General features: G+C 36.0%; 1 protein-coding gene across 1 annotated transcript in view; it reads right to left on the bottom strand.

Annotated features, from left to right (window-relative positions):
• Positions 1-21,992, bottom strand: part of THSD7A (thrombospondin type 1 domain containing 7A) — a 268,582-nt gene that overhangs the window by 23,293 nt on the left and 223,297 nt on the right. Inside the window, exons 15-19 of the mRNA XM_090286859.1 lie at positions 11,017-11,195; positions 8,787-8,792; positions 6,480-6,613; positions 2,221-2,374; positions 522-666 (exon numbers count right to left, since the gene is read on the bottom strand). Coding sequence (XP_090142985.1) covers positions 522-666; positions 2,221-2,374; positions 6,480-6,613; positions 8,787-8,792; positions 11,017-11,195 — 618 coding nt within the window. The remainder of the gene's footprint in view (positions 1-521; positions 667-2,220; positions 2,375-6,479; positions 6,614-8,786; positions 8,793-11,016; positions 11,196-21,992) is intronic.

The following is a 21,992-nucleotide window of genomic DNA, read 5'->3' as shown; positions in this document are numbered from 1 at the left end:
GATTTATAATAAGCCTATTTTCTTCTGAAAAAATACTCATCTATCCATTTTTATTTGTACCTTTGACAATACTGAAGTAGTTATATTTATATACTTTTTGGCACGGGTAAAATTGCTGCTGTTTTGACTTTGGACCAATCATGCTTTGAACAGCTCTCACACAAAGAACTGTGGTCCCAGTATGTTATAGCAATTCAACATCTTCTGAAGAAGGAAAGTATCTTTCAATAAACCTGATACCCATAGGAAAAGTATCTTATTTACACCTTCCCAAAGTGGGAGGATGTCTTAAATAGGATCAGTTAGACTGTTAAAATCTACTGTAGGGCTAATGTTTGTGTAATATTTTCATTATTAAAATGTATAATAGATAAATATCTGTCACTTTATAAAGAATTATTTCTGGGAGAGTAAGCAGCATGTCCAAAAGGCACACAGTCAGAGATGAACATATGAAACGCTGCTGAGCTGACACATGGTCTTTGGCCTCTAACTCTGTGATGAGGTGACTGTCCACATACCTGTAACGTTATAATCATAGTGGAAGCAGTTCCTGTTCAGGTTGCAGGGTTCCTTCTCAACAGCATCAGGGCAGACTCTTCCTTCCTCAGCGGGTTGTCTGATGGGATCAGCTGACCTTTGCCGGAAATTGCTTTGATTGCAAGGCTGACAGAGAATAGCACAATCCTCAGAAAGGTAAACACTCAGCTACACAAGGGCTGATGTGTTAGGGAGAGCGCTGCAGCAGGTGTTAGCATGCAGGGACCCCTGACTAACTTGAACAACCTCATTACACTTCAATTTCTTCTATAAGATCAAAGTGTTGTGTGAGCTTCTGATGTTCCATCTAACTATAAGAGGCTGAAGGGTCTATGTGTCAAGTATTAATAGATACATCACATCATAGGTACTCAAACACATACATATGGTTATATTAGTTATTGTGAGAATGAATAACTCCTGAATGATAATTCAATTTCTGAGTAATACAAAAATTATCTATCTGTCTATCTAAAGATCTATCTACCTACCTACCTGATATAGTCTCTTGGTCCCAAAAAACCCATTTTAAGAGTGACTTTAAATAACTAGCTGTTAGCGACTTTTATTTTCCCAAGGCACACATACATATGCACGCAAACAGCACTTAAAAGGACTGGCTGCATTCTCCTACTGGTACAGTCTTGTTCTGAAAGCATTTGGCTTCTAAGAACAGGAGCAGTAACTTCAAACTTGATGTTAATGGAATTAGAAAACCATTTGCATACCCCTGTGAAACACTTGATTCTTTATTACAATTCAAATGTGTCCAAGTCCACTGCCAGTCCTGTGTTTGTTCCTGCTGTATCAGTTGGCTGCTAATCAGCACTTTTAAGAATGTTAGCACTGAGAGAGAAATTTAATTTTTCCTTGAAAATATGCATTAAAATTTTTTTTTGAAACTGTCCTAGAAAATATTTCAGAAAATTAATTTCACATTACATGTATTTTCCCTGTGCTTTTGATGCCATTTTGAAATGTGCAACTTGACAAAGGTGCCCAGGGGTAAATCCAATTTTCTACATCATCAGCCAGTTCTGTTTCAAATGACTCTCTTCCCAGGGTCCCAGGGAAGAGACCCTAGGGCTGCTGAAATCTAGAAGCTTTGTGTGATTTGCAACTCTCCCCTGGCTTCCCAGGCCCAAAGAAACACCGAGTCAGTGTGTGGAAAGAGATTCATTGATGCACAGCTTTCTTCTTTCTACTTCCTCTCTTACCAGGATCTTTTACGTTTTAATGTCAAAACTTCTGCTGCAGAACCCCCAAGGTGTGAACCATTATTCCTACAATTTAAATAAAATGAACCGGGCAAAAAGCAAGGGATGACAATAACCTAACGCCATTAAAGCACTTTTATTCTTTGTCCCTTTACCTGGAGGGAGTCATTATCACTACTGCAGTTTTTAACCTGCTGTGTGTTTATAAACCCATCTGAAGGCGTTTTGTGCTGGGTTAGGAGGATGGGGGTGGGGTATAAAGCTTGCAAGAGGCCCAGCTGTTCTCATGTGAGTCAAAATACTGCTGACTTTACATGGCAGAGTCACAGCACAAAGTAGCCAAGAAAATACACCTTGCTTTGGTAACCAATCTAGTAACTATGATTTTCTTAATGATATCTTTAAAGCTTTAGTGGTATGAAATTAAGCACACTCTATATTATTAAATGGCTAATTATCTCACCAAAGTGCAGCGAGTCCACGGGCCCCATTCGGATATCACGCAATCCTCAGGACACGGCAACTTGCACTCTCTGGAACCCAGGGGCATCTCTTCTGGGTCACAGAGGTAATCATCTACATGGTCAGAAGGGCCGTCCGCTGTGTTCTGCATGCATCTAGAGGAAAACATACCCATCAGTGAAGGAACCAGGACAATTATAACAATGGCCAACACATAGGGGAGGTGGGGGTGGGGGAACTGGGGAGGAAAGCTATGCATTTAATAAAATTTGTCAAACACGAAGTCATGAAAGAATTTCTGCCTCCCATAAATACTCATAGAGCTTCAGTATTATTTTAAAATTTAACCTTATATACATCATCACAATTTTTAAAAATTATAGCCACTGTGTATATGTAAACTCTATATGTCTTTCTCTGAAAGGTGAGCGTCATTTGCTCTCATAGATGATGCTGGACTAAGGAGGAATGGTCCAAAGAGACTTGTGGAGGGGTTGCAATGTTGGAATATAACTTTTTTTTTTTTCTGAAGACAAAAATGGTGGATTCTGTATAGATTCACATATGACAGAAGACTAGGCACACTGAAATCTACTAGTGAGAGGTTTCATAAAGTGTTTTTGAAAGTATCTGATGGCATTTATCAAGTTGTTTTGTCAAATAGAAAGGCATTTACCCTCTCATCTGCTGATAATTTTTAAAGGGAGAGATGTGAAGGACAATTATAATACAGTAGTAGCACAAATTCTCTAAACAGACTTGTCTGAATCTTCCTATATCTTGACCTTTTTATGGTTAGTTTTCTTTTTGACAGAACAAACTGAAATATTTTATTACATTTAATTCTATTGTAAGCAGTCATGATGGGCTCTTTACTCACCTCTTGGGAATCTAATTAATGTGGTCAGTACCAGACTTCATGTGTACATATTTAATCTTAATCTCTCAGGACACTTTTCTAGTGGAAGAGAAAAATTTTATCCCTCATCTCTAACTTGGGGAGGTCAACCAAATTAATGGGTATATGAGCAGAACTGATTGCAAGAGATAAAAAAGGAAGGCTTGAGCTCTTAGACCTTTCAAACCCATTGCGATGTTTTAAACTGTTAGATGAATTACACTGCCAGTCATACCTGAAATCTCAACTCTTTTCAATTCTACAATCAGTAGAGACATGTGTTTCCTCATATCTGCTCTGCAGAATAACCTCTCTGTACAGTGCTGCCTAATTTAAGAGAAATGTTGTTTTCCTGTGAGACGCACTCAGACTAGAAAACTGTGCTGTTGTTCATGTCTGAATTAGGTTGCACCCTCTTCTGCATTTTTTGGTAAGTTGCATGAATACGTAAAAGAGCAAACACACACGCATACAAAAAACACAAAGGTAGATATTTATTTGATTTCATTGTTGAAAGAAAACATTAAATTATATCTTTGGGAGAATTTTAGTTTCTCAGGAAAAAATGTTCTACCTTCAATTGCATTTTAAAAAATGTTCTGCTGACAGCAGTTTTGAGAGGACATGGAACAAATGGGACAGTTCAATGCTCAAAGTTGGACTTGCTGCTAAGAAAAGATTGCATTCATGGTAGGTACTGACACGGTGTACAAGGATTAACTTGCAAAGTTACGTGTTGATTCAGAGTTAAGGATAGATGGTCAATACTCTACTATGAAGTTATGTACATAAAACTTTATTTTCAAAGCTTTTTCTTTTCTTTTAATTTTTATTATAAAGGTAAAATATTCATTTTAGGAAAATCAGAATAGTAAAAATTCACATAATTCTATCAGAAATAACCATTCTTAACAGACTATCATATTTAAACATAATATTCATTTCATTAAACACAAGAAAACATTACCTGTATTTGTAGCATTTAAAAATAATAATATAGTATAGACAACTTCTCATGTTAACTATTTTCCTAAGAGATAATTTTTAATGACTGCATTTGAATTCCATCATTTGAATGTATCACAAATGCTAAAAACCCTTATTGTTAATTTCAAATTATTTATTTTATTTATTTTATTTGGATCAACTTTTGACCCCAAAGGAAGGCACTATATGTTCATTTGCTTTTTCCAATTTCTTAGCCTTTTCCCTTTCCATACGAAATGGAACTGTGCTGTGAGAAAACTGACCTGTATTAGAAAACAGTGTGCAATCAAGTTGAAGAGATCAAAGGTGGGGCCAGAGGCCCGCCCACCACAGGTATAACATAGGAGGTGCATTGTTGGCAGGTATTTCAAAAGCAACAACAAAAATAATCAAATCACTCTGCTTTTTATTGTCACAATGTGCTGGTACTTAAAAAAATGCCAGTGGAAAAAAATATTTCTCCCCACCAGGGGTAACCACTTTTATCACTCAATCTTTGAAATGTCATACCATTCTAAAAAGAGAAAGAACAAGATGGGATATATTGCATCTTGCTCTTTTATAGACTCATGTATCCTAAAATGTCACCCAATGCTTGCATCCAAGAAGGATATTTTGACCTTAATTAGCTGAAGATAAAGTTAGGTAGGTACCCAAACAGTAAAGAAACATTATTATATGATTAGAGATTACAATCAATGCTGATCGTCTGTTCTCTCTGTTTGCATTAAAGATATTTACTGAAAAAATAAGTTGATCTGAAAAGTTCCTTAGTTTAGGATGTGTTTGGAAATGTTGAGAATATCTATTCACAGAGCAAAAAGAAGCAACATGTACACAGATAGTTGAAGGGAAAGCTGAAATAACTGTAGTTCTTTATTATATATATATATCTATATAGATATAAATCTATATAGATATATATATATCTCCATATATCCAAAAAGCCAACCTGATCAAATTCTGAATACAAGGAAAATATTTTAAGATTGAAAGTGGAATTTTAAATTTTGAAGAAGGGCAGGAAATAGAATTTCATTTTTTTCTTTGCTGTTTCCCTATCAACTCACTACATCCTCCCTCCCCATTCACCTTAAAAAAGCTACCTCAGAAAAATAACTTGAGAGTTAAATGGGCTTTTGAAAAAAAGAACAGATATTATTTTTATTAGAAGCAAAGTTAAATATAGTATGCCAAGGTTTTAAGATACAAACATTAATTGGTTCTACCTTCCTACTAAAGCATATTAAAAAATATGAATGTAAAATTCATGAAAAGTTAGGTCACAGGTGAGAATGAGCTTCTTCACAACATGAGTTTCAAGTTCTGGATGGTTCTATATTTTTCTTAACTGTGTGTCATTCAGCTGCATTAGAAGAAACTGGTATAGTTACGAAGAGTGACAACAGACTTGGGTTTGAATGGCAACCTGTGTCACTTTACTAGCTATGTGTCCTTGGTAAGTTAGTATTTGTGAACCTACTCCACAAAGTAGAAATAATAAACTCATACACTTGTTTCCCAGGTTCTAGAACCCTCACGGATCATATGCAAAGGCTGTAGAGAAAATTTATTGAATGTCGAACTTGTATTAGGTGTTAGGGAATGTCTATAAATATGACAGGATTTCAGTGTGGAGAAACTTTTGGGATTTAATAACAGAGACAAGCATGTGAAAAGATCTTTTCAAAACAAGGCAGGGTATATGAGGTACCACAGAACAATGCTGCTCAGTAGAACTTTCTGTGATGACAAATATACTGTGCTGATAAAATAGCCTCTAGCAACCTGTGGCTATTGAGCACTTGAAATGTTTCTAGTGTGACCAAAGAAACACATTTTAAATTTTATTTAATTTTAATTAGTTTAAATTAAAAGTGAAGATAGTCAAATGGAGCTAGTGACTACCCTATCAAACAATGTGGCCACAAAAGAAGAAGTGAGAGGCATTGGCCAATGGGGTTTTAGGGAAGGCTTCCGGTACAGAAAAAAGTAATGAAAAGTTGGTCAATTTGATATAAAGGGCAAGAGTTTACAAGAGATTATCATTAAAATGCAGTTAGAAATCTATCTGGCCTTTAAGGAAAAATTATTGGGGTTAGAAAATCTGCATCGGTTCAGCTCAAATTCAATATGAGACTCTTCCCCTGCAAGAAAAGCACCTCCAAGTAAAGCTTTCTAAACCACAAGGCCTAGCATGATAAACTGCTGCTTGAAGCAGATCCTTTTAGTTTCCCACGAACAAAGGTTCCATAAAAATAAAACTAAAGGCAGTTTATTAAGAGATTGGGAAGGAGTGAACGCTCACGTTGGCAGGCATGAAACGGGGAGGTGTCGTGTGATTTGCTTCTCTGTGTAATTCGGCTTGGCCTCACCTCACTTTTCGGGTTTGCACGCCCTCTCCGCAGTTATCCCGCATGTTCACAAAGGTCACCTTGCAGACGCTCCATGGCTCTGCGACCCATAGGTACTGGTTACAGTCACTCTGGCAAGGGACGACCTCATACACCTGAAACACACACAGTCCTCAGTGAACTCGTCTCAGGTACCTGATGAGAGTGAGTGGGAAGACTTTACATCATAATAATCATATTATATTCTTAGTTTAGATAGTTTCATTTCTCTCCATTGTTATCTGAAATTTCTTGAGAGTTCTAGTACTCGAAAGAGCAGAACTACTCTGTTTTATTCTGTTGCTCCGTTGTTACATTGCAGCTGTAGATCTGGCCTGCTGGACCACATATGGTATGTGACCTGCTTCCCTGGATTGACTTTTACTGACACAGCACGGAGACTTGGGCCTGGGATGGAGGGAATGACAAATGGCCGGAAGGAACACTGGATAAGCTGACTGCAAAAATGCCCCCCACCTTGGCTCCTTGTGGCCCAATTATGAAGATGTAGCCTTTTTCATCTCCCGTCCAATTGCTCACTTCCTTGCAGAAGTGGAAACCAGTAATCTGCACGTGCAGTTGATCAAGGTTTGCTGCTATACAACCCTCCTGGGTGGCGGAAGTGAGCAGTGTGCTGGGTTGGCCCTCGCAAGTGCTAACACGGTTGCTAAGCAACCGGACAGCAAAAGGAAGTAGCTTGACCCTAACATGGAAAATTTCTCAAATCTGCCTTTTTCAAAAAGCCCACCTTTGTGTACAAACCTGCATGGTTTCCAGCTGATAAAAGCAGCCAAGCAGAGCCAGCCCCCTGCCCGAGTTATTTCAGAGGACCTTCCTCTCCTCTGTGCTTGCCTCCCGTGTGCGGGACCATTAGCTTAATAAATTTGTCCAGAAGTTTTTCCGTTTGTTCCTCTTGATTTCTAACTTGGGGAATCCAAGGACCCCAAACACAGGCAACATCACCACAAAGTACTGTAATTTTCTGGGCCATCAGCCTTGTTTATAGTTTTGAGTGTCTTCAATACTTACCCCAGGGTACCCATATGTTAGGCAATCAATAGAGATTTGGTAAATAAATAAATAAATGAATGAATGATTGAATTAATTAAATAAGAACAAAAATAGCTATTTTCAAATAAATATAATTTGGCTTTAAAAAGTAAATGTATAACAATGAAAATATATTTTTTGTGTTCCATTTATGAAACTAAATTAAAACATAAGTAACACAAAATAAAGATCTTCAAACACACCCTCAATCACTTGGGGCTTAGAAGCAAGGTCTGAAACTGGTCTCATGTTACACAGCTCCAGCTAAAGCAGTGAGGGCCACTTGAAACAGTGCATTGTTTGTGCGCAGGCATCCATTAAAGCCTTCAGCCCCCAGGTGGAGGTGGTTTGTTTAGTTTCAGGATTTTTAGAACAATGAACAATTATGTTCTTTTCTCAGTAAGACTAATGACTAAATAAAAGAAATAAATAGACTATAGTCCACTACAGCCAAGTTGACTCAACTATTATAGGAAATCATTTCAAAATCTGTATTTATTTTATTTATTCTATTTCTTATTTTACATACACTCACACTATAGCATATGAGTGTCTTATGTAACTAATCACAGAAGATATATAGATTTATATAGCCCTTTAGTGCTATTCTTCTGTGTAAATTTTAGTGGCCTAAACACCCAAGTAAAGTGACCAAGTGAACTTATTCCAAATAATAATAAAAATATGCACTGTTTAGAATAAGAATCTATACTTTTTGTTAGAAGTGATCACATTCACATTGGGTGCTATATTAAAACATGACATTTCCACTGTGTAAAACACTGCCTTACACCTTGGGGGGAAGGGAGGAATTGAAGGGGAAATGCCATCTTTCCTAATCCTTTGAAGGCTTGCATTTGAGTCTCCTGCGTTGGAGTGAATACAAATCAGTTCAGAGCATCCCGCTTCTGCCCACTGTCAGTTCTCCTGCACCTCCAACTCTCCCTCTGAGAGGCATGAGGGCCGTTAGAAGCAGGTGCCATTGCTTGTCAAGGCTTGTGAGGTCAAGTTTGTTTCCACCCTGCACCTCAGGCCCTGACTCTACACAGAATGACAAAAACCCAGGTAGCATGCTAGGAAATAAAAAGGGAGCAACTGCAGAGCACAAATGTTACGGAAAATAGGATAGTTTCTCCCTGTAAAAGACCATTGTAGGGAAAAATAAATTCTCTGGAATCAGGAGTAAAACAGAAAACAAGCAGCACTCTGTTTTAGACCATGAGGTTTAGGGGTTCTTACCTGTGCCTGGAGTGGTGATATTCAACAGGAATCAAGAACAGGGAGAGAAACAAAGACAAGTAAAATGTCATAATATTTAATGAGAAAAACTCATGTTCCAAGTTCCAAATATTATTATCCCCATAGAAAAGCCCATTTTTTGGTAACTAATTAGAACATTTTTCTTAGGCCTTGGGAGAGCAAGTTCAGCTCATTATTTAAAATTCAGAGATATAAATAATTACTGCAATCAGCACAGTCAAGGAACGTATTAGATGGGAGGGGTAAAGATAGACCCCAAAATGCTTATCACAGGGGATTGATACATAACTTCAAATGCCTTCTGGTTCAAATTATGAGGGGACTCTCTATCTATAGATAAATTGATGATAAATCTATCTGTCTTCATCCATTCATCTATATTTCTTAAGAAACGAGGAGGATTTGCTTTCTCAATTGGAAAATACAACCTCAAATACCATTTTCAAGTCAAGGTACTACCAATTATATTGAAGAATGTGTAACTGTAAAAATATCTATGTCATTTCCAGTTTTCAACAGTGACGCAGACCACTGAATATTCTTTACTTTTCTAATATTTTACTAACATATAAATCCTTAAAAGTTTCTTTTTTAAATGTAGAACATTTATGCTCATGGTCACATATTCAGGCATGTATTATTTCTTGTTTTAGCTTTGATTTTTCAGTTGTTAATGTATCAATATACCACCAATAAGCTGGTGGCAAGTACCAGATGTCCTTATCAAATACTACATTAGATTATATCAAGAGCTGGAGAGTGACAGAGAAATAGCTTAGGGGGAAGATTTTCACAGCAAGGACAACTTGGTACAAGGTCTTGAATCTTTGCAAGTTCACTATTAAAGACAATTTCTCTTTGTTAGAACGATGGATCAAACTTTATTATAATTTAAATTTACTATTAGAAATTCCAGATTTCAAAACTTACAGAAAAATATTGTTTTGTATTACAAACATTACATTTGAGTTACTCTGTTTCATTAGGGTCATGGGTTTTCTTCTTTGGGAATATTCCTGAGGGCAGGAAACTCGATTACCAATAGATGGCAGCAGTATAGTGTATTATTCACTTCCAGTTGCATTTAAGGGCAAATTCAGCTACTCGGAAGAAAATCAAATTTCTTTCAAACTACTTTCTATGGAATTTAATTCTCCACTTTCTTCATCCTAATTTCTTTATTCAAAATTTCTTTTTATTTTCTCTACAGTGTACTTTTATTGTTATGAACAAATGTAGGTTGATTTGGGAAGGAAAGTTTGTGTAGTGGTAAGCAGTGTGTTTGGAGATTAAAATTAGTCTATGGGTGTATAAGATATATCTACGCATTTAAGATTGAATCCTATATACGACTTGGTTCATTTTATTGTGACTTGGATTTTTTTTAAGTATATTTTATTGATTATGTTATTACAGTTGTCCCAATTTTCTCTCCTTTGTCCTCCTCTGCCTGGTACCCCACTGATTGTAACTTAGATTTAAATACACATCTTAATATCTACACATACTATATGAAATTTATTCTTTGTTAATTCACACCCAGGCCAAACATGAAAGTAATTATCTGATGTTTTATATTATATTAGCCTTTTATTTTATATTTCCAATAGAACATAAGTAACAACTATTAATAACAACTAATAAAGTACATCTGAAGTCAAATAAAGTTCAAAATAAGATTTAAAAGGCCAATGACTAGTTGATAGATAACATACAGTGACTTTGAGGCCATCTTTAAATTTTAAACATATTTTATATCAACCAAATTAAATTAATGTACAATATATACTTCTTAATTTTAGACCTAGATCTGCATACTTTACTTTTTATTTTAAGTAGTTAGTAATTAAGGTGTGTTTTCTAAGAGTCTAGGGAAACTAAGAATGAGACAATCTTGCTTTTAACAGACAAGTTAGATACACTTTTGTGACAAATATCTGACATTATTTCAAAGGTAAGTTTCAGTTTGTTTCCTTTGAATTATACTCATATGCATATATATGCAGGGTACTAAATCTCTTGAGAATACAGAAGTGATATATCTGATTTGGAATTTTAATAATATATATGTATTAAACAAGGCAATCTGAAGATAAAATGGGTCAAATTTCTAATTCAGGGGCTATTACTTACTTCTGTCCATTTTGTAAAAAAAGATCACTATCAATCTAAATCACAAAACTTTATTACTTTCAACAGTAGAAAATACCTGGTTGACATGGTCCAGTTTGGGGCAAGGCCTTCCCCCATTATACGGTTTTTCACGAAGCCACTTAGACCGAACCTTCACGCCACTCCCACAGGACTTGCTGCAGCGGGACCAGTTGGACCACTCACTGAGCTTGCAGTCGGAGGGGCATGGGATGATGCAGGCCTCTTCGATGTACCCTGAGTGGAGGGAAAGGAGACAAGAGCTACCTCCTCACCTCCTCCAAACGCCACTCGCCCTCTACCACCCACCATCCTAGCTCATTTAGAAAGTCCAAGTTTTGACATGACAGCAATGTGCAAATGCAGAGATGTCTCCGTTGTTAAGGCTTCAAATTAAATTTTGCAGGAAGATGACACATACATACAGCCACTCTGTTAAAATAACAGCTGAGCAGCTGCCATATGATCTGCTGAGGATTCACGCTCACTGTATTTTAGCATTTCTGATTTTCTGACAGCTCGTGTTTAATTGATAATGACCTGTCTGCTGCCATAGCATCCTCATTTTGCCAGAATGATTCATTAAATAAATTATAACGGCTTTCTACAAAATCCTATCTGTTAATGTCATACGAGTTCAAGTTTCTGAGTCCAAGCAAGGGTCTTCCTCAAGAAGAAAACCAGACTCTTTCAATCACTATCCAAAAGGAACCATTTAACTTAGCACTTTATGCTTCCCTTGTTTGAAAATCAAGTCTGAAGAAGAAGAATGAAGGGTGTTAAATAAATAATGTCTCCTGTTTTTATATAGGCTGTCAATTTCAAAGCACCTTCACATCTTATATTCATTTGATTCACTTGAAAATCTTATAAACATATTGGGCTGGTATTGATATTCTACCAGACAGATAAGAAAAACAAATGCAAAGAGATCATTGACACGTGCAAGGTCATACAGTGAGATATGAGGAAAGGTTTTCTGAGGTCTAGTCCAGTATTCATTCCATCAAATCACACAGCCAATTAACTTAATAGCCTACAGATTAGTTTTGAGAAATGGGCACATTTTCCTTGAACAGTCCCTTACCACGAACTTGGTATTTCACTACATCAACTTATCTCTATTGTTCTCAAGGCAAATATGTAAGGAAAGCAAAATTCCTTGGGTCAAGAGTCAAATGTCTCTGTAGCACTCTGACTGTGGGGAGTAGTTGTTTTTGATGCAAGGAAACACTCTGCCTTACCATTTTACATCAACATGAAGGATTCCATCTTTAAAATGATCATAATATAAACAATTTGTACTAGGCACTCTAAGTAGATTTTTAAAAATTTTATTGCGACATAATTCTTATACCATAAAAGTCAGCTAACATTTTGGTATTTAATATATTCACTGAGTTGTACAACCATCACCACCAACTAATTTCAGAATACTTTCTCACCACAAAGAGAAACCCTATCCCTATTAGCAGTTGCTTCCTACTTTTTCCTGCTTACCCCCCGGTAATCATTCATCATGTTTATGTCCCTAAGAATTTGCCTGTTCTGGGTATTTCATAAATGAGATCAAATACTACATGATCTTTTGTGATTGACTTCTTTCACTTAGGATAATATTTTCAGAGAGTGTCTATGTTTTAGCATGCATTAGTACTTTATTCCTTTTTCTGACTAAATAATATTGTATGGGTATATCGTATTTAGTTTATTCACTCATTAGTTGATGAATATTTTAGTTGTTTCCACATTTTGTATATTATAAATGATGTTGCTATGAACATTTGTATACATGTTTCTGAGTGAAAATGTTGTCAGTTCTCTCTGATATATATCTAGGAGTGGGTCATATGGTAGGTAACTCTACATTTCACTCTTTGAGGAAGTGCCAAATTATTTTCCAAAGTTACTGCATCATATTACAATATCACTAGGAAGGTGTAAGTAAGTGCTCCCATTCCTACATCTGTTAAAACTTTTTATATTTAAAAAAAATTTAGTGTCCTTTGAGGAACAATACTAATTCTATTTATCTTTTTTTTTTTGGTTTGTTTTGGTTGCTTGATCTTTGATGCCATAACTCCTTAACCATTACCTACTTCAAGGTCATGGAGATTTACACCTATATTTTCTTCTGAGTTCTATAGTTTTAGCTCTTATATTTAATTATAAGATTCATTTGAGTTAATTTCTGTATATAATAAAAGTTAGAGGGTCCAACTTAATTCTTTTACATGTGATTATCAAGTTTCCCCAGACTCATTTGTTGAAAGACCATTCTTTCTACACTGAATTATTCTGGCATCTTGTTGAAAATCAACTGAGCGTAAGTATAAGGGTTTATCTCTGGATTCTAAATGTCATTCTATTGGTCTCTATACCAGTATATCACTGTATTGACTGTCATAATGTCATAAGTTTTGAAATCAGGAAATATGAGTTCTCCTACTTTGTTCTTCTTTTTAAAGATAGTTTTGGCTCTTTGGGGTTCCTCATATTTTTGTATGCATGTAGAATCAGCTTGTCAATTTTTGCCCAAAATGAAAGCTAACATTTTGATAGGAACTGTGTTGAAGAGCATAATCAATTTGGGAGTATTGCCCTCTTAACAATCCAGGTACATGAATTGTAAAGTAAGTCCCATGGCACCATTTCAAAAATCTATCCCAGTTATTATATCATTTTCAAGCCATCATCACTTCCTACCTTCAGTTAGTATTAAATGTGCTATTTCCTTATGTATTGTATTACTTATCTTCATCATCAGGACATAGGCTCTTTCAGAGTCTAGAAGGATGCTCAGAACACAAGATATTCTTAATAAATTCCTTTGACAAGCTGAGCATATTGAAAAGGAATTCAGCTAAAAGAAAAATTTTCCTGAAAAGATAAAAATAAATGAATAAGAGATAACGTCCAAAGATGCTGTTAATTCTGGGAGTGGCACATGGGGTGACTGTGAGGCACTGGTTATGACATCCCATTTCTTGAATTAAAGGGTGATTATTAGAATAGTCCATTTCAAAACTTTTGTTTAAACTCAGAGCTATATCTTCCCACTTATTTAGGTCTTCTTTAATTTCTTTCAGTGACGTTTTCAGTTTTTAGTGTATAAGCCTTGTACTTCTTTTATTACATTTATTTCTAAATATTTTATTCTTTTCACTCTAGGTAGACAAAGCCAATAAACACTGATTTTTTTTTTAATCAGAGTGACATAAGACCACCTGAACACCAATTTGACAAATTTAATACATAAGCTTGTTCTCAAAGTGCCCTGGATAGAGAGAATGTTAAAAAGCTAGCCAATTTACCACACAGTATTTCCTAGCCTTACCTAATCATAAATTATCTGGAATAGAGAATAAAAGTACAGAGAGTATAAATATAATAATTCCTAATTGTAAATGAGGTATTAAAAAAAGTATTTTTTCTAAAAGATGATATCACAGATTTGGTATGAAGAGCAGAATGCCATAACAGAATTTTCAGTTAACAGCGCCAGATGGGTACAGACTTATCTGGGTGATCATTCTGTAAGTTATATAAAGGTCTAAGTCACTATATTATAAACCTGGAACTAATATAATATTGTTTGGCAACTTTGATTTTAAAAGCAGGAATAAATATCAGATAATCTTCAAGAAGCCAGATGTGCCACTTGGGCTTTTGTAAGCTATGAAACATTGAAGACAGAAAGAAGGTATGAATGTTAGATTTTGATATTGAAGAAGACTTTAAGAGTATTGACAATAATTCCCCCAAAAATGTCCAATAAAGAACTAAAGGAGGTCTTTGCAATAACAGTTATCAGAATTTCAAAAAGCATAACAATCTTCAAGTAGGTTGTTGTGATCTAATTAAATCTTATACTTTGACTTTAATTATGGCTTGAGGGGGAGAAAACAGAAGTTCACCTCACTATTTTGAGTTGAAGTATATTTCAAATTCCATTCCCCTTTTCATACAGCACAGCCAGTAAATGAGTTTATCTAAAACAGTATGAGATGCTTAAAAATCTAACTCCTGAGAGGTCTAGTAATAATTTTTAACATAATATTTTTGTGTGGATAGTAATAGTTAAATAAATAGAATCAGACTGTAAAAATGTCTAAAGTAAGTTTAAAACAATGCCATTCTGTCACCAAAATGTTTAATGTTTGTAAAAGTCCAATAATATTTTAAAAATCCCAGTTAACTCCAAATTTTATTAATAGCTTTGGTAAAAGGACACCAGTATTTCAAAGGTAATGTTATTGAAATATTTCTAGTAGAACTGCATTTTCCCACCTCGTTAAATTGCAAAATGACTGTAAAAGTAAACCTCTAACCTTTTGATATTTACTAATTATAGTGAAAAGTAGAAACACATAATCTTTCATGTCACTACTTCACAAAGTAACAGATAAATGGAAGTTCTTTCCATTTTATCTGTTGAAGTATAATGATATTAGTGGGATTTAACCTGTGTGACTTCAGACTGATTCACACTGTATTACAAGTAATAATGCTTAACACTCTTATGTATAATTTTCCAATAGCATATTCAAGAACACATCTCTCAAATAAAATTCAGCCTATTAAATTGTTAAAAGATACATTAAGGCACTGAGACAAAACTGCAACTGAATATAATGCTTAGCATTCCAATTTATTTTCCAATATGCAACACCATTCAATAATTGCTTGTCATGTTTATCTAGTACAATTAAAATTCTTAATGCTAGTAGTGAACCGCTATATAAGCATTCCCCTGCCTTCTTCACTAAGATCATTTTTGAATGCAATTAACACCAAACAATCATGGGGGATGAAAAGACAGAAACAGTTGATGTGTTTTAAGGCTAAATAAACTGCTGCCATCTTGTAGCAATTTATAGCTTCTGAGGAATGCGGGAATAAAATAAATGACTTTACAATTAGGGTGTTAAAACTTTTAGCAGTTCAACACTGAATTTGACACATGGACAAATCAAACTCCTGATTTCTGATAGTAATTTTTGCATCATATGATTGTTCTGTTCTTTCCAGTTGAAATGGATACAAAACACTAGCAGCCTTAAAGGGACAACCAGAGGACATGCCTTTGAGATAAATCCAGTCACATCAATCATTTGAATTATGAATGCGCAGATAAAGTAGCTTTCAACAACCTTCACAATTATTACATTGTGGTGTTGAAAGATGCACTGTTGATAGATTAAAGAATTCATTTTGAAAACACATGGAAAATATTGGTTGGTTCTCATTTACAGCTGTGTGAATGAATGAGCAATGCTGGCACTCTGTGGAACATCTGTGTTAATCTCCAAAGTGACCTCAAAGAAACCTCTCCTATTTACATGTGTCTTATATGCATATTACTGCAATCAGGAATGAGAAGCTTTAGCTGTAACTTTATCTATAGTTGTCCTCATCGGTTGTAAAATATATATTTTTTAATTAGAATATTTCCAAATGAACAGAATATTCTTTTTTAATTATATATTAAAAACTGATAATGAGGTAGCCAAGGAAAACCAAATAACTATGTATATATCCAAATTCCCATAATCGAATGTTCTACCCAAATTCATATATTCAATGTACCAAAAGTAATGAATCAACACTAGGCAATTAAAATGTTCAGGTAAATTGATAGCACTACAATGCATGCTATTTTAATTTTATTTATATTAATTGGTTTTATATACATATGAAGGTATATCTTTTTATTCTGCTAAGAACTTGATTCTCTCAGAAAATTTCAAGACCAGTGTTAATGGCTGTGAGGTTTTGTTGATACTGTTATTCCAATACCAGAAGCTTATCCAATGATAAGGCAGATTTATATCTATGTATAAGTTTATTATAAAGGTCATTTCTTATAGCAAACTCTAAAGCTTTCTGCTGTATAATAAAGAATTTGGCTGGCCTTTGACTCTGATTCCTGGGAGATAGCATCCAAGCCCTGAAATTTCTAGAGTTATGAGTTTTTTTGTTATTCACGGTAGGCCCCTTAGACTATACATGAGTTTATGCTAAAGAGATGTGTAGTGGAGGGGACTGGTCACATTCAAAGACCAACCAGGAGTTTAGAGGGTTGGTGATATCTCACTAACCTCTGGGGACGGAAAGTAGAGGTAAACCATGTGGTCAATGATTCAATTAATCTTGCCTACGTGATGTAACCCCAATAACAACTCTGGACACCAAAGCTCAGGTGAATTTTCTGGCTTATTACACACAACGGTGTGTGTGCAGAGAGGGTGGTGCCTCCTGGCTCCATGGAAGAGAACATGGAAGCCTTGTATTTGGGACCTTTCCAGATCTTGCCTTCATGTCTCTTATTTTGGCTGGTTCTGACTGTAATTGTAAGTATGGTTCTTTCCTGTGTTCTCTGAGTCATTCCATAAATTTATGACCCTGATGGGGTAGTGGGAACCCCCAAATATGTAGCCAGCTTATCAGTAACAAGGTTAACTTGGGACCCCCAGACTTGTAGCTGATGTCTGAAGTGAGAACAGCCACGGGGAGAACTGAGTCCTTAACTTGTGATGTTTGGCCTAACTCTAGGCAGTTAGTGCTGGAATTACAATCTGTTTCCCGGCATATATTTTATCTAAAAAGGAAATAAACTTTTTTTGTAAGAACCTGTACTTATAGTTTACTTATTCAACCAAGATAAAAACCTAGGGAATAATTACATGCATTATGACATTTACTGACCTTCTCCCCAAATTTAACATTTCTAATTTTAACCAATACTGTATTAAAAGTTAGAGATAGGGTTTTGTCAGCAATACAAATATATTTGGTGGAGTGTTCAGATTATGATAATGAAGTAATGGGGAATAAATTAACTTTGAAACTAGAGTGATTTAGTTTTAATTTCATCTAATGCAAGGCTCTGTTCTTTTAATCAATGAAAACTATATATTTCCATAGAAGTATTTCAAAAGGAAGGTCTTTAAACACTAGTTTGTTGGACTGTAGTAAGTGTTAAACATACATTTTATTAAAAAATTCTGTGGTGAAGTGAGTTAGCAAATCATTGCATTAAACTAGGTTAAACATCCCTCTTTACCCTGGGCTTTCTTTTTTGCTAATGTGAACTGTGAATCTCTAGGAAAATGAATCAGGAACCACATTCCTATACTTAATGACTTCTTCCTATAGCATCTCATTGAGCAAGTGAGAAATAGATCATCCATATAGGTTGGAGTTACAATGCAATCAAATTGGATTCATGTTTTCAGATGTAGAGAGTTTTAATATTTTTAAAGTAGACCATCTTATGTCCAATTCCAAAATGAAAACAACAACAAATAAACAAATTAAAAACAAAATCTCCCAAACTTAAGAAAGTTTCTCCTTAAATTATTTCACAGTTCAAAGCTTTAAAGTTTTAAAAGTGAAAGTTATGGCAAAGGGAGGGGAAACTATTATGTGGATAAACTTGTTATTATTATTTTTAAATGGCCATTTAAAAAGACCATAAGAAGAGTCAAGTTTTCTAAATGGAGATTAACAAAATTTCTTCTAAGGGCTAAATTGATCTTCAATGCAGTTATGAAGAAACGGGCAAAACATGGAAAGTGTGTTCAAGTAAAGATTTTTTTCTTTAAAATTTAAATATAAAGTGCCCACACATTTGTTGATATGTCCTCGGGTTATTTTCTGAGTCTATAAATCTGGCTTATGTCTAATATATAATGTCTTCTCCATGCATTTATAGAAACAAATCCCTATGTGTAAGCCTTGTTCACTACATGACCATTGTGATGATGCTTTTAAGTAGAAAAACACCTACATATTAGGAATGAGTTTAAACGCAACTAATGGAATATAGAGCTTTAAAAAAATTCCTTGGATTTGCAGGGTTTTACATAGGAATATATATATGTGGATTCACACAGGTCATTTAGCATCTTTATAAATTATGAAAACTTACCACATGACATAAGTAATGAACAAATCTGGTTGTCGTTGGCAGCCGTCCGTCTCGAGAGACGATGGTGTAGCTTCTTAAGAGTCTATCTGCACCGCCGAGAATGGCTGTGCAGTCCGACTCGGGAGTGACATGGTATCTGTCTCCTCCCGTGTTGAATCGACATCTTGCGATGACGCTGGAGTGTCCTCTCCAGTGAAGCTGAAGCTACAGAGCCTGGGCAGGGTAATATGGAGGGTCTGCTGTTGCCCATGCAGCAGACCCCCCCTCTCTTCGCAGCTGAAGGGTCCAAGGGAAAGACGGAGTCGATACAGCTTGGGTTCAGGTGCGCCGCAGGAGTTGCCGGTGTTGACTACAACGTCAAACCGCCTTAGGGACTCCGGCTCCGGATTTTCTGTCGGGGTTTACTCCCTTAGCCTTTCCCCTGAAGAGGTATGCCGCAAGGCAGCGGAGGTTTTTTGGAGTCAGAGTTTTCCTTCTCTGATGTGCCCTGACTGGAAGATCGAACCAGCGACACTTAGCTCGCAGGCCGACGCTCAATCCACTGAGCTAAACCAGCCTAAACAAATCTGGTTATATCACTAAAATTACCACAGGTATCAGGAAGATTACACTCTAATTTCATTAAAGTTAGTGTCATCACTTCTGTAAGGCATTAGGGAGAAGAGGAGGTCAGAGGCCAAAGGAAAGGATACAGAGCTAAATAAAATAGCGGGCATTGTTGATAAAAGCTGTGGGGTCAATACATGGCTCTCCCACCACCTGTGACATGGGCTGACCAGGGGGCCCCTAGCCAGAAGGAATGTTTATTGTTTTGGGAATGGATTGTAACTCCCTCCTTATCTCCTTTTGGAAGCACCTTCTTGTCCTGTGACTGTTTCTTGACCTTTTCCTTCTGTACATGCACACTAATGTAATGTAGCTCTGGGCCACAAGTAGGTTTGTGCACCCTGGGCCCTATGCTGCCTTTGTCTGTGACCCCTTATCATAAACGAACCCCAGACTGGAGGAGGTGCGGTCTCTTTCACACCCACATGCTGCCATGGGTGCGCTCCCCTGTAAGTAATAAATGGCATGTCCACATCAGCTAGTCCACTGTGTGGTATTTTTTTTGGCAGCTGGGGCGTGGGGTGGGGGTGGCGGCTGGCTATCATGAACACTTAAGCAACTCACTGGTTTGGGGCTCCTGTGATATGAGAGCAAAGGTCTTTTTTTTTTTTTTTTAATTGTAGCAAATAATGTATTGCTCTTGGCAGTTAAATTTATTTTAAGTAGCAGAACACTTTCTGCCTAAAAAGCTGCAAAGAAAGCCCAGTAAGTGTATGGGAGATACCGGCAGCTATGGTTGACAATCTGGCCTGAGAGTTTCTGTGGAGCCTGGTTTGAAAATCATGGTATGAAGTAATAGATGAGCTGAGGTCTTCAACACATGGAACACACAGAACTAAATGCTAGCACCAGATGGTTTTCCACCACAGCTGACACGAGTGGGAGCTGCAGGAAAATTTCCAATGAGTCTCTCTCATCACCATCATCTCCCTAGTAGTACTCCTTCAGGGAGCCTGTCCGAGAATAATGCTGGTGTCTGTACCTTTTTAGACAATTGTTTTTATTTTTGTATTCAAGTATCCAGAGTAATCCTTTCCTTTCCCCCCCTAGCTCTTTAAACTTGCAACTAATACCTCAGGAAACGTTTGTCCCTCAACTCCTGCCTCTCTTTTACATTTGAAGGGAAAAAGATCTCCACTGTGAATAACTGCAAAAGCAATACTAGCTGTACCTGGACTATTAAATGAAAGATTTAAATTTTGACATGAATTAGACATTAAATAAACACCATCAACTGAAAAAGCTTTTCAGAGATATAGCACTCCATTTCAGCTTGTTTACAAGATTCTATTTATAGCCTTTTCTGCCTGGTTTAATTAAACATGCTTTTCCTCAAATACTAGCATCCCCTACGATAAAGTACAATTTTTCATTCAATTTTGTTTTTAATTAACTTCTAATATTAAACTGACATAAATATCTATAGAATCCCATAAGTGAAAGTAATACACACCAGTTATATTATGGCTGAGTGATATTATTGTTAGAATTTGCTCTCCCTATATTCATAATTATTTTTATCACTTGTATCCTGAGTTCCACCTAATGTTCTAAAAGGACATTCTCTTGAACTAAAATCTATTTGTAAATGGAGTACTATGTGAATTTTTTTATTCAACTGAGCACTTGCGCTACATATCTACCCAGGATGTATTCCCTTTCTAAGTTTTGTTGATGGTTCTTTCTTTGTTCCCATAAATTCTACTAGAAAACAATCCCACACCCATGGCATGTGTACTATAGTCCTTGGCTTATAAGGCAGCATCTGGTATTTACATTTTCTTGCAATAGCCAGGGGTGGTCATTTAAACATGATATTGAATATCAAACCATCTGCATCATAACTGTGGGATGCTGGTGAAATAAAGAGATTACTTAGTCTATTAGACAATAATATTGAAAGTTACCATATAAGAGAAGTTAGAGTTATAATTTGAAGATATTTTATTAAGTCTTTTGTTTCACTTGTAAAATGTGTAAATCTTTTTTTAAGTTTTAATTATTAGTGCTGCAGTGCAAACTCTATGAGACAGGGTATGTGGCAGAAGAGCTGCAACAGATACAGAAGCTGCAGAAGCTGTTAGAAAGGGGGAAGGCTACCCTTCCACCAGATTCAAGGCTTAAAGCTGGCAGACACCTAATGGTGAAATTATAAGCTCATTATAATACTAAATGACACACACCTTGACGAGAAATAAAAAGCCCATATAAGGACACAAATGGTTGATGGAGCTCCTCCTTTCATGGAAAGATCCTAAATATTCCTTCTCCTCATTCAACACCCTAACACTTGGTTGAATGAATCTTAATAAAGAAAGCAAATTCAACTAAAGGGGTGCTGCTCTGTCTGTGGAATAACCCATTTTCTTTCTCACTGCTTCACTAAAAAACTCACTTTCACTTTAAACTCTGTGCTGACTCTTATTTAAATTCTTTCCTGTGTGAAACCAGAAACCTGTGGTGGGTCACAGACCCTCGGGTCCCCAGACTCCCAG

The sequence above is a fragment of the Furipterus horrens genome, unplaced genomic scaffold (assembly GCF_987537825.1).
Source record: "Furipterus horrens unplaced genomic scaffold, mFurHor1.1.pri manual_scaffold_9, whole genome shotgun sequence".
In the NCBI taxonomy this organism is placed as follows: Eukaryota; Metazoa; Chordata; class Mammalia; order Chiroptera; family Furipteridae; genus Furipterus; species Furipterus horrens.
The sequence above is the reverse complement of the archived record's forward strand: the minus strand, read 5'-3'. Positions and strand labels throughout refer to the sequence as shown.